The 13,894-nt window shown below is 34.9% G+C and overlaps 1 protein-coding gene across 1 annotated transcript in view; it reads left to right on the forward strand.

Annotated features, from left to right (window-relative positions):
* The window catches only part of LOC306875378 (E3 ubiquitin-protein ligase RNF123-like), a 124,558-nt gene extending 112,076 nt beyond the window's left edge, over positions 1-12,482 (forward strand). The window contains exons 38-39 of the mRNA XM_079425888.1: positions 8,825-8,910; positions 10,141-12,482. Of these exons, the coding sequence (XP_079282014.1) occupies positions 8,825-8,910; positions 10,141-10,240 (186 nt within the window). The 3' untranslated portion in view covers positions 10,241-12,482. The remainder of the gene's footprint in view (positions 1-8,824; positions 8,911-10,140) is intronic.
* The last annotated feature ends 1,412 nt before the right edge of the window (positions 12,483-13,894 follow it).

Below are 13,894 nucleotides of genomic sequence, written 5' to 3' on the forward strand. Positions count from 1 at the left end.
AAATGGCACTGGTTTATTTGATGACACACCAGAGGGAATATATTAGGAATATTGTTATAGTGGTGCAAATTTGGCCAAAAATATTGTGCTAAACGATGCAGGTTCTGTTCTAAATCCTAAATTGTGGAGGATCCGGCAGATTACCGCAATCTGATATACTTTACTTGAACTAGGGCTTTTTAAAATGCTGAAACTGTGCTTGACTGAACCACTCGACTTAGAGTAATATGCTTTATTATTACACTCTTTTGCTTATTGTTTGATAAATTGCTTTTGGCATGATTAAATAAAATGTACAAAAACAACATATTCTGTTTGCTTTCCACAGGTAGAAATATCAAAAGAAATAGCACCGACTATTATAAAATATTTTGCACCATGGATAAACTAAATTGTGGGTAAAAAAGGAAAGTAATAAACGTTTTTTCACTGAGAAAAAAAAATGTAAGTAGTTCAATTTTGCAACTAGTTAGAAATGGAAGAACTAATCAGGGGTTTTGCAAAGGTTTGCGAAACTCTTGCGAAGTGTTCGTTAGACACTCAATGTGTGTTTTTGCACTGAGAAAGTTTTTGCAAAAAGTTCGCCTGGAAACAAAATCACGTTTATAAGTAACCAGGTTGATACAATGTGCTATTTTGAGAAACAACTAATCACTGGAATTGCAAAAGTTTTCGAAACTCTTCTGAAGTCTTCGATAGAAACTCGGATGTATATTTTTGCACTGAGAAACAATTTTTGCAACTAGTTTGCCTGATTTTTTTTATAATATACCAGGTTGATACAATGTGCTCTTTTGAGAAGGAACTAATCACTGGATTTGCAAAAATTCGCAAAACTCTATCGAAGTCTTTGTTACTTTACTTACTTACTTTTGTCATTTAGCAGACGCTTTTGTCCAAAGCGACTTACAAATAAGAAAAAGTAACTAAAACTAAAAAGTTACAACTCTATAAATACTATATACCCACATATTTAAGAAAATAAAGAAATTAAATAAAATTAACACATGCATATAACAACAACATTTCAATAATAAACATATCAATGAAAAAATAAAAAATAAAAGCTACTACTATCCCTTGCCGGTGTCCCTGCCCGGTGGAGTCGCACGGTAGAGTCGATGGTCTTTACACTCTTTGGTCTTCACACTAAGAGGGCTTCACACGACGACTGCCGCGACCGCTGCCGCGGTATAATAACCTTTATTATACCAAACCAACAAATGATCATTTCAATTCAGCTGGACCCACTTTCCTGTTTATCAACTACAAATGGCCAAGCAAGTGCACACACTGACAAGATACACGATACAGTACGAGACCAAACGCGATTTCAGCAACTCTCATCCTAGTAAACAAAATAAGCTAGTGTCTTTGTTAGACACTCAGATGTATGTTTCTACACTGAGAAACCATTTTGCAAGTAGTTTGCCAGGAAACAAAATCATGTTTAAAAGATACCAGGTTGATACAATGTGCTCTTTTGAGAAAGAACTAATCACTGAATTTGCAAAAATTTGCGAAATTATTTTTAAGGCAACCTTAGCTGTTTTACATAGCGACATTTGCTCAAGCAATTGTTTAAACAGGTTGTGTGCTCATTGCATTCTCCAATCAATCATATCGATCTCTGTCTACACAAGTGATGGTTTACACTGGACAGTTAGGGATATACGGCACAGAAAGTGAATTAAGAAAGCCTTTAATTCATTTCCCGAATTTGAATTGTATTTGAGCTGAGGAAGCCAACAGGATGCAAAATTAAAATTAAAACGAAAGCGTATAAGGAAACAAAACTACAATTCTAAATAAGTAAATACATAAAAAAACTTAAATATCCAATTCAGTTCAAATTCTATGGATTTATTTTTTGTAATTTTTTTACATTTATTTAAGAGTTTTTAAATTCTCCATTGGTGCATTGTGAGATGTTGTCTACCTAGGGTTAATTATTATACCAGAGTACAGTTCAAATAGTGTGAAACATTCACTTTTTGTGGAAATCTAGTATAATTTCTTATTTTCTTGCAGACGTTTGTATAATGACTGTATTTCTGTGGTGCTGGTGGCAGGCCAGCATAATTCATACTGTTTCAGGAAGAAAAACATATCAGTATTCAGCCAAACTGTCATTGAAAAACCAGGTTTGCTCTCTATATTCTCTGTAGTTACTGTGGTGGCCTGACCAGAGGTCACTTTTCTAAGATAGTTGAAGTGCTTTGAAGTTCCCAGACTTATTTCCTCTCTGAGTCTTGTCCTAGATTTCAGTTTTCATGAAGACATGAGCTTAGGAAATCTGTTTCCTCAAAAAAAAAAAAAAAACTATTGATACAGTAGAGTGGAAGAGGAATAATACAGTTTTCTGAATCTGCTGGCTTTCGTTTGGGAAATCAACTCCTACACGTTTTTGACAAATCTCCATCGGTGCAACTCACCGCAGTGTAATCCATTTCTCCACGGACAAGACGTTTAGGTGAATGCCGGTATTCCTGCAAGAAACATAGTTATTTTCACTTCGGGAAAAATGAAGTTTGATTACTCAGGATGGAGTTGTGACATTTTTGACAGCTTTTCAAGGTAATTCTCCTCAGGAAAGCTTGCTGCAATTACCTGGCGCTTTGTCTGGGCACTTTAGCTGTGAAGAGAGCTACAATTTTCACTCCCTCAGCAAAAGTACAGCCTCTTCTCTCTGCGAGTCTCCAGCCGCCTTTAAAGTAAGCTGAGATTTACATTTCTTGGCGACCTGAAAGTCCAGAGAGGAATTCTTTATTTATTATTAATAACTAGTTATTAAGAAGCTGCCAGCCTGGCTGTTACTTAAGGTGATAAATGAAAACGATGAGACTGGACAGCAGCAGGGTTAGTATTGTATATTAAAGATAAAGAATAAGATGAAAACTATTGACACATATTAGTTCAAAGTAACATTTTCATAAACTAATTAAATTAATTAACAAACAGAAAAAAAAATTTGTGGTTAAAAAAATGAAATAATATAATGATAAAATGCTAAATGAGTAATGATACAAAAAAGTATTCAGTGATGGTTGTTAACACAAGTTGCATCTTCATAATGACAAAATGACTATAGTTTTGTCCAGAATGGATGCTTGTTTATTTATTTAGTTAGTGTGGGGGTTTTCAATAAATAAACAAACATAGAAACAAAGTACACACATATATACAGTACAGTATGTTAAACTTTTTTACATGCGTTTAGTTTAAAGTAATTTCCAGTAAACTGTGTAATGAAGCACAATTATTCAAGTACCAGTGTTATTTTTAAATAAAACTAAAAATTGAATAATTAAAATGTATTTAATATTTTTTTTTTTTTTTAAATAAAGCTATTATACATACTGTTTATACAACAAAAACTTAGAAATGTTGTCTTGGCAATTAACTGAAATAATGAGTTTGAAGTACTTAAAACTAAAATTTAAATAAAAGTTATTTATTCCAGTTGAATAAAAATATTTATTGAAATTTATATTATATTTAAAGCTTGTGAATTCAAACTTAGACTAAAATAATAAAAAAAAGTTATTGTGAATTAATTCACAATATCACATGAGCAAAATAATTTTCTCTATCAACCTTTCAAGTATCCTACATTTTATAATTCAGCTGGATTTGAAAACGTATCCGTATGACTGCTTGTCTTTCCACACTTGACTTATTTTCAGTGCTTCTATCATTGAATCTGGGTGAGTATCTGTGTTGACACGACTGACTGTTGAAGATATTTTTATAGTTGACAGAAAAGCACACACATCTGGCCCAAAAAAAGTTTTGTTGTTGCCTACGCAATAATTAGACACCTTGCTTAAACCAGTTTCAGGATCTCATCAGTATTGCGAAAAGGTAGAGCCAACAATCTGCTTGGACATTTTTTGTCTGGGAATGTCTTTGTTTTACCATTCATCTCATTTAGTACAGCCCTAAATATTAAATGCGCATCTCTATGAAATATGATGTGCTGTATTGAGTGTATGTTGCATGCATGAAAGTATACACTGTATTCTTGCTTAGAGAAAAAAAAAAAGGTAAAGAAGCACAACAGCAACTTGTTAGGAAGCATCCGCGTTCAGTTCTGTCTTAAATATCAGCCCGGCACATAGGGGCCCGTCAGAATATAAAGGTCATTTGTCAGCACTCTCAGGCGACGTGCCTCTCCCATGGCGGGACGCCCTGCGGTTACACACGTTACTGATGCAGCAGCTGAGATGAGAAATGTACATATTGCTGATGCAGTCACACTTCTGCAACCCTAATACATTGCAATGAAGCAGAAATCAAATCTTTATCTTAATTTGATTGATTTCTAATGACACACTGGATCCCTGGATTGATTTTACTGTGAATTTAGTTTAGTTTATTAATATCTTGACAGTAGTGTGAATCATAAAAGACATCCTGATTTTGTATGATTTTATTTATTTATTTATTTTTAATTTTCTTTCAGAAATGGCGTGGGTGTTGTAATGAGGGAAACATTCTTAATAATAATAATGTGCTGTCAATATTATTTTAAAGCTAATAATAAATATAATAAAAGGTTATTATACCACGGCAGAATAAAATAAACGTCAAAATTCATGTTTTTTAAATAATTTAAAAGATGCTTAAATATATTAATAAACAATAAAACATATATTTTTAAATAATAATATCAATGCTGATCGCATTTCTAAATAAACCATTACAAAAATAAGTTAAATGTAAATTAATAACTTATTCAACAAAATTACTAAAAATAAAATGATTGAATTTCAAGAGAGAAGAGAAGAAAAGAAAAGAAAAGAGAAGATGTGACATCCACAAAAGAAAGAAAGAAACTGAATGGATAAATGGATGTCATGGACTCAATACTACTGAAAATCTCTCACAGAGTCTTCATAGGGCAGTTTGGAACATTTTAACTGTATTTTCATAAGAAATAAACAATAGATTCTAGACATTGTTATTAATTATTTTTATAGTGCCATGCAGTCCTGTAACCTGTGTTTTCACTGAAAACCGTTTTTCCAGCGGATCTCTACATCAGATGATATTGTCTCATTTCTATGAATGTAATGGTGTCCCGCATGGCCACCAGCAGGCTTTGCATTTCAGGTCGTAGGGCAACATATCTAATCATACATAGAGTGCTGAACAGTACAGTACAGCGTCTTGCCTCCTCAGCGCATTGGCTCTGACTGGAGAGGGACATATGAACCGCGGCAATGAATGGATTGAGCCATCAGCTCATGTTGATCTCTGCTGGCTATAATTCCAAAATCCATTTACTGTAGCAATACAGCTTTGAATGCAGCATTCACAACGATACAAAACCTTTTTTACAGGATGAAGTGTATTTTTCATTTTTAAAGGTGAAGTGTATAAACATTGACACTAATCAGTGAATATTGTTCAAAAATATTTATATCTAAATTTATATATTTTATAAATCATTTATATCCGTTTTAATAAAAATGATCATAAAATCACCCAGTGTCAGTGATCCTCGTTCTGATTGGTGGATTTCACTTCAGAATTGTGGGTAGTGTAGTACTAATGTATCTGAAATACACTGCTACTGGAAATTGAAGTTTCCTTTTTGTCTGATGTGTCACCAAGACTTCTGTCACAACTGAATCAATTGAATTCAATTTGACCAAACTCATCACAAGTCCTTCGTTGTTGGTTTTTTTTTTATTATTATTATTCTTTTCTCTCCGAATATCCATAATTAGATTTGGATTACATTACAGAAGTAAATTAGGTTGTGAATTCAGTTTCTTGTAGACTTTAGCCTCACAGAAATCACTCTCAAATCAATCATCTTTTTTTGTCTGTCAACGGGTCAAATTTGCATGACCAACTTAAACATGAGATAAATCTGCATGGGGAAATATTTTGCTCTCAATTGAAACTCTTGGATTAGTAGTGAAAGCAACGGTAAATGTGAACGCACCAGGACTTAAAGGACTAATTGACCAAAAAGGGAAAATTTGCTGAATATTTAATGAATATTTAGTTGAATAAATGTAGCATTACATGACTTTCTCACTAATAGATCCTCTGCACTGAATGGGTGCCATCAGAATGAGACAAACTCGTAATTTTAGCTGGAAGCAGTGGTTTGAAGTTAAAAATGTCTTAATGATGGATTTGTTTCTTACAAACATGTTGCTTTTCACTTCACAAGACATTAACTGATGGACTGGAGTGGTGTGGATTATTGTGATGTTTTTATCAGATGTTTGACTCATTCTGACGGCACCCATTCACTGCAGAGAATCCATTAATGAGCAAGTGATGTAACATCTACAAATCTTATAAAAAAAACACACTCATCTACAACTTGGATGACCCGGGGGTGGGTAGTAAATTGTCAGGAAATCCAGCTATTCCTTTAGGTCACACAGTCCCAGTCTTGACATGATTTCTCTGTTAGTTTGCACTCACTGACTAGAGTAACTATATGAATTGAGTAAAGCACCCAGCGTTTTTATCAGGCCGCCATGAACCAAAGTGAACTGGGCCAGTCAAGGTTACTGTCTGCCCCTGAAAATTACCTTGGGATAGTGGATATCTTCCCTCATTACTCAGACACAAGATCTGAAGGTAATAGCTCAGAAGAGACGGATTTAGGAGGGAATGAATGAGATTTTAAGGGGCTTGTATTTCCTTCATCTCAGCTTAGAGACCAAACAGAAACCCAATCATTCCCCTTGGAACAAACTTTGACTTTAAGAATGGAAGGACATTGGGGCACAAAAACAAAAGGCCCTGTTCAAGTCAAAGAACCGCATGAAAAACTGACAAAGAACCCGATAGCCTGGCTATCTGGGTAACTGAGGATATATTGATGGTTTATTCTCCAAAATTGCTTGGGTCAACGCAATGCCCTTTAAAATTAACTGAAGGGCTGCTTTTTGCCTCGCATTCTGTTTTTAATCAGTGTAGATGGAGCAGACAGTTAAAGTATTCCTAATAAAAGGATCTCAATAACTTTAGCTTGTCCTCTGCACCCTTGGTTCATTACGTACAGGTCCGTCTACAACATGCAATCATTGTAGAGTCCTCACGGAGTTGTGGAAGGAAGGTTTGAGTACTTGTATAACAAACTGTTTGACTATTATTATTTCAAAACAGTTAAATAATGGCTTTAATAATTGATCTGGCCAGTATATTGGTCTATCACCAATTTAAAGTGAAACTGTGGAAACTGTTGTGGAAAGGTTGTTATATTCTGCGGTGCATGGAGTGAGGTTGGCAGGGATGGAGGCCTGGCTGCTCTTCTGTCACTGCAGGCTTTCATCCACACTCCCCATGAAATCAGTATAAAGAACTCAGTTAGCACTTGCACTTTTATTCCCTCCCTTCCCAGCTCAGGAAAGCTTTGGGATGAAAGCGTGGAGATTACAGGAGTCTCGTGTGACTCAGACTGATGGATGGAAGGAGAATATTCATCAGCATTTGCTGTGGCTGCTCTTGGAAATCAGGAGACCAACTGACAGCAGGAACTGTAGATATTTGGATTATATACAAATCTGTTTGTTTAATTCCTTGCCGAAGACCTAGTAATGCCCTAGCAACCACATAACAAACAAACAACAACCACCCAGAAGAACAGGTTTTGCTCAGAAAACCACCATTTCACTACTTTTCAAAAAGTCTTAACATATACAGCACCACTCAAACACAGTAACGTCCTAGAAAAAAATAATAAAGTGAATAAAAATAGATGTTTAAGAAATATAATTTCATGGATTCAGATTTGATTTTTGTTTTAAATAATATATTTAATTATCAATTGAATCTTCTATTCCTCAATGTTATACAAAGGTGAGTACGTCGGGGTCACCAAAAGCAAATATGCATCTTCTGACGTCCTTGTACATATGTGTTCTAGTTTGTTTCTGGTTGTGTATTGGACATCAAGCTACATTTACAGTGAATGGGGATCACTGACAAAATGACAAAAAAAAATACAAATAAAAAGCTTATTGTTTTTTTTTTTTTGCGGCAAAGAAATTCATGGGTTTTAGAAACGGATATGACAGAAAATGTTTGAGTGAACTACTCATTTAACATGCTGTACTATCTCCTGCCTTGACTGAGTAATAATAAGGTTTACATATTAATGAGATGCTTGTATACTAATGAAGCTCCATCAGCCTGTTTTAAGGGGTCAGGAGTCAAGCTCTGTTCTCTTGCTGCTAATTACAAAAAGTACATGTTGTGCATGTAAAAAATCTGTTTCTTTGAGTATGTATTAGGAAATAGAATGAGGTCTTCTCTAGCATAAGAAATTCTCAATAAATTTAGTGATGCATTTTTCAAAAATACCATAAGTTGGCACTTTTTGACATTAGGGGAACCAGACGTCCCAATAGTTCACTTAAGTGTTTGGCTGTTAGGCTCACTGACTTAAAATGAATTAGAATAAGAACAGTGTGTATTTTATTGCTTAGTTTGTACATGATGATAAAACTGAGTCATTTAATAAATTAACTGAAAAAGAAATATTCGCTAATTTAGCTGCGATAGCACAACTATGAAAAAGGGACAAAACGTTCAATGGTGTCCAAACTATTACTTAAAATGTTGCAGAATACATCAGATATTGTGCACTCATTTATTGAAAAATAAATAAATAAATCAAGAATCTAATCTTGATTTATCTAATCTAAGAAATGTATATATAGTTGATTTGTTGAATATGATGACATTGTTGAGAAGGTAAAACAGTGTCTTTGAGAACAGTTTCTTTCAGGCAGTCAATACACAATGTATCTGCTTCTTAAGTGATTGGATCGGCCTTTTTCTTTTACAGCCGACCAGCGAGGACGATCTCTGCCCGATCTGCTATGCACACTCCATATCAGCCATCTTCAAGCCCTGCTCCCACAAATCCTGCAAGTGAGTTGGTGCCAACATCCTATCAACAGCTCCGTTCTTCCATTCACTCTTCCATTTAAGAGATTAACACCATGCCGTTAAAGGCTTCAATGACCATTATTTATCTATAGCATAAACACTGTCTGAAATACTAAGGACATGTTTCCACTGTTGCGATACAGTAATTCCACTGGCAGTGCTGGGTAAATTACTTAAAAATTGCAGTCCATTACTGATTACAAATTACATGATGGAAATTTTAGTTTGTAATTTAGTTTGTAACACATTGAGTAATTTATTCGGACTATTTTTGGATTACTCTCAGATTACATTTGGCATTACATGTAACATTACATTATGCCAGGGTTTCACAAACTGGGGCTCGTTATTGAACTGCAGAGGGCTTGTTGATAAAAAGCTAATAATTAATTAAATCATAAAAATGTCAAATTAAACTAATCAAAACTAATCAACCCACTTTAAAATAAAAACAATCCAAAGAAATATGAGAACAGTGAAAATATAAATGTTTGAATTGTTTACCATCATGTCATGTGACCATTAACAAACAATATATTATTTAAAGGCGCTGTATGTAGAATTGACAACTAGTGGTTGAACTAGGTATTGCAGTCCAAATTCAAAATATTGGAGAGGTCCCCTCATCCTCAGACTTGACGCACACGCAGGTTGCCAGATTGAAGACCGAGCACACCTTTCTTGGCAAATGAAATACGCTGTGTTTTGTGCATTGCATTTTGGTTGAGAATGAAAATTGGCTTGACGTCAGTATTTGATGGCAATTTGATGTTGACGTAATATTGGATTTTGGTTACACAACCAGCTGATGTCGGTTTTGGACATCAAATTAACATTGACATTAGACATTGTATTGACATTGAATTTTGGTCATCCAACATGGCAACCGAAATTTAACCAAATATATTTTTTTAACTTGGTGTGCCTTCTGGGTAACTTGTATTGCATGTAATCAGTTACTACCCAGTACTGTCCACTGGTAATGCTGTGGTCTCAGCACTGCATTGAATTTGTCGCAATACGATTGGTATGCATCAAAACTGTGCTCTCAATCGAATCAATTTTCTTGGCAGTTTGTTTTTGAGTTGCTTGACGTATATTGTGAAGCACAGCACAGATAACTCACAATGTGACGTGGCTCAGAACTCTTTAAGTGATTAAATGTCACTGACGGACTGATCTCTTGCTCCCTCACTCTGTCTTTTATTTCAGGGCCTGTATCAATCAGCACTTGATGAATAATAAGGACTGCTTCTTCTGCAAGGCCACTATCACTGGAGTGGAAGATTACACCAAACCAGCCAGCTCTTAGTGCGCCCTTCACACACACAGACACACACACACACACACATTTGGTGTTGAAAAATCCACATTATGTACACTTTCCCCAAAGACTTCACTTCAAAAGCACACATAATTCAGGTTGGACTCTTTGTTTCTACTCAGTCCATGTATGGTCAACATCCCGCCGCTGTTCTGCCAGCATTGCCCAGCTGCACTGGCGTATCATAACATTTTGTCGAATGGAACAAGGCCTTGCAAGGCAATAGCTCTTCCTAGGTGTCTTTGTGATGAATGGATGAGATCCTGTTTAGAGCCACGTGCTCATGGTGCTTCTGAAGGTGCAGCTGAAAAGCTGAATGTGGAAGATCTGCTGATAGTGATGGAAAGTGTCTCGCCACTGTCTCAATTGCTTTTCGTATTTTGTTCAGACTCATTTTCTCATCTGATTTCTGATTTCATCTCCTCTCTGCTCATTTCTATTCTATCCTTTATCTCATCTATTTCAGTCTTCTCTTTTCTCCTCTCCATATTCCTCATCTTTTTTCTCGCTTCACCTCGTCTCATCTTTTCTCATCTTCATTTTTCATCTCATGTCTGCCTCTCTAATCTACTCTATTTTCCTTTCACCTTTTAGTTTCTGCCCATTTTGTCTCATCTCCTCTCTTTTTTTTCCTTTTCTCTTTTTCTATCAAATTCTAGTCTCTCCTCATCTCTTCTTTTCTCTCATTCACATGTTTAGTCTCTGCTTTTCTTCTCATGTTTTCATCTCACCTCTTTCTTCTTTTCTTGTCTCCTTCTTGTGTCTTCTCGTCTCATTCTTGTCTCTTTTCACCTCATTCTTGTCTCTTCTCTTATTTTATCTCTTCTCTTCTCTCATTCTCATCTCTTTCTGTCTCTTCTCTTCTCACGCTGGTTATATTATCATATCAGGAAGTCAGATTTAAGCTCAGTACTAGTGAACAGTTTTTCACATCACACTCTGTATTTGCTAATGTTTTTATACTCAATGACAGCCATAGTTGACATAGATGACAACAAGTAGTGTCACACTAAGCAGAACCTACAATCACTTTGGATTGTTGTACATGATTTTCTACATGAAAGAAACACATCTACATAAAGCTGTTACACTCGCCTGTCATATATCATGTAATAAATGTATTTTATTACGTATTTATAAAGCATCATATAAGATAAAAAAGACTGTTTCGGGACATGTGAGACAGTGATAACAATTCCTGTCTGAGAGAAATCCTTTGATTTCCCTCCAACACTTGTTCGTTTTGCTCTCCGTTACATTTCTCCATTCGAGCAGCTTTCACGTTAGATCTGTCGTTATAATGGTGTGGTGTTCGTGAATGTTCTCAAACAAGCTTCAGCTTTCTTCATACCCAGATCTTTCCTTCAGTCTGTTCCATTAGGAGTGCTGAGACTGCTGTTTTTGTTACAGAACACCAACAGACATCTAGATTTAAGTGCTTTGATGTTGTGTGCATGGGGTTATCTTTCCCAGAAGCTAATGGATTATGTTACACTCAGGCTCTGCCTGCACTCAGAATCCAATGCCATGCCACAGCTCCATTAAAAGGATATCCAGCCATTGTCAACTACAATTTTCTACACCAAATAAAAGTCTAGTGGTGCGGCCCAGTTTTAAAACCCACAAAAAATTAGATGGAGTGAGCCAAGCTTTGACTGTCACAATACAGTACGCAATTAACAACTTGTACAGAATTCATAATATGCTTCTTACTAATGCACACAGACTGTTTATTTAACACACAGGCAATTTGCTACGACCGATAAACCACTGAACTTCCAAACACTGTATAAAACTGATAAGTATGAATTATCAAAACCAAAAGAGTACTTGGGTCACTACTTCTCTCATTTGGACTGTTAAAGCATTTCTCACAGTGTGGTGTAATGTTGTTTTTAAAATGGGGGTGCATGATATGAATGTAGGAACCCCCCCCCCCCCCACCCACCCCCCCCACACACACACACACACACACACATTTTATTTATAGTGTGTGCGCACATTTGCGGTGAGTGTGTGCCGACAACTTTAATTTAAGGGTTTCCACTTTCAGGCATCTGCTATTGTTGTCAAAGGGAATTTTAGATAAGTTGAGCAATATTTAAAGGACTGTTGTTTTTTTTTTCTTTCTTTTTTGTTTAGAAAGAGAGGACATGGCAATTTTGGGTTCTTTCACTTTTGTGAGAGTGTACATGTATTGATGTATTATTAGCATTAAATTATTTATCCTAAATACTGTCTTGTGTGCTTACTTTGTAGGCACTTTCCAATGTATATATTGGCTTACGTATATTTTGTCTTTAAATGTGCCATTTAACCCTGAATTGCATTCATATTTCATCCAGTATTTGTATCAGTTAAAGTTGATTGCTAGAAAATAAAACCAAACCAATCAAGGTTTTAAAGTATTCTATAACTATAAACTATAACTGGGTAACAGGGGTGAAAAGTTGGCAAAGTCTTATAAAATCTATTTTATATTACATGTACTGTATAAATATAGAATGAAAATGAAAATCACTTTGGGATTATATATTAATATAATATTTAGTTTGACTTTCTAAGACTGACGATGTATAAATTAATGTATAAATTAATTTTGTTTATACATCGTTTATAAAAGCAAAAAGTTTAGCAATTTTTTTAGTTTAAGACACATTTTGTATTTAAATGAACAATTTAACTCTGAATTTCATTATTATTTTATCCAATATTTATATTAGTTGAAGTTGTTTGCCAGAAAATAAAACAATGCCAATCAAGGTTTTATACTATTCAAATATGTGTCCAAAATATGGGTAACAGGGTTGAAAAATTGCAAAACACTTATAAAAATAAATTTTTGTATTTAAATGCACCACTTAATCCTTAATTCAATTAATATTTTATCTGATATTTACATTAATTGATTGCTAGAAAGTAAGCCCAAGCCAATCAAGTTTTATACTATTCAAATATGTACAAAATATGGGTAACAGGGTTGAATTGTCAAACTCTTAGAAAACAAATCAATGTTAAAAATGTATAATTATAGAATGAAAATAAAACGTTTGGGTTAATACTATAATATGACTATAATATTTAGTTTGTCCTCGTGAAATTAACAAACAACATTGTTTCAGTTATACAATGTTAAAAATAGGAACTTCAAAGAATTTCAATCCCTATTTGTCTCTACAACATCTTTCTACCATCATCAGAGAGTTGTTAACAGAATTTGGTGTGTGATTGTGTGACAACTGATTCATAATACTTTCTTTCATTAGCTTATGTTCGTCTCAAACATCACAGAGGTCTAGCATCGCTGTGTGAGACAGTACTACATTTAATTTTAATGACAGCAACCTTGGCAATGCACAGTAGCTGGTGGCCAAAACATTCCTGCTGTCTGTTCCAAAACAGTCAATTCAGTGCTGTAAATAAGAGATGTTGTTTGTATCCCAAGGAGGACGCTGCGCTCTTTTGAACTAGTCTTTCTTTCTGACCCAGCTCCCAGCATCCTTCACTCTAGTTCTCTCTCTCTGGCATAAAGTTGGTACAACATTGTATATAAAAAAAAATGTCAGTACCAGGCAGCTTTGAAATGAGCTTCCTACCTTGGACTCATTGAGCTGTAATTGATAATGTTTTTGGTGTGAAAGA

The sequence above is a fragment of the Barbus barbus genome (assembly GCF_936440315.1).
Source record: "Barbus barbus genome assembly, chromosome: 9".
Taxonomy (NCBI): Eukaryota; Metazoa; Chordata; class Actinopteri; order Cypriniformes; family Cyprinidae; genus Barbus; species Barbus barbus.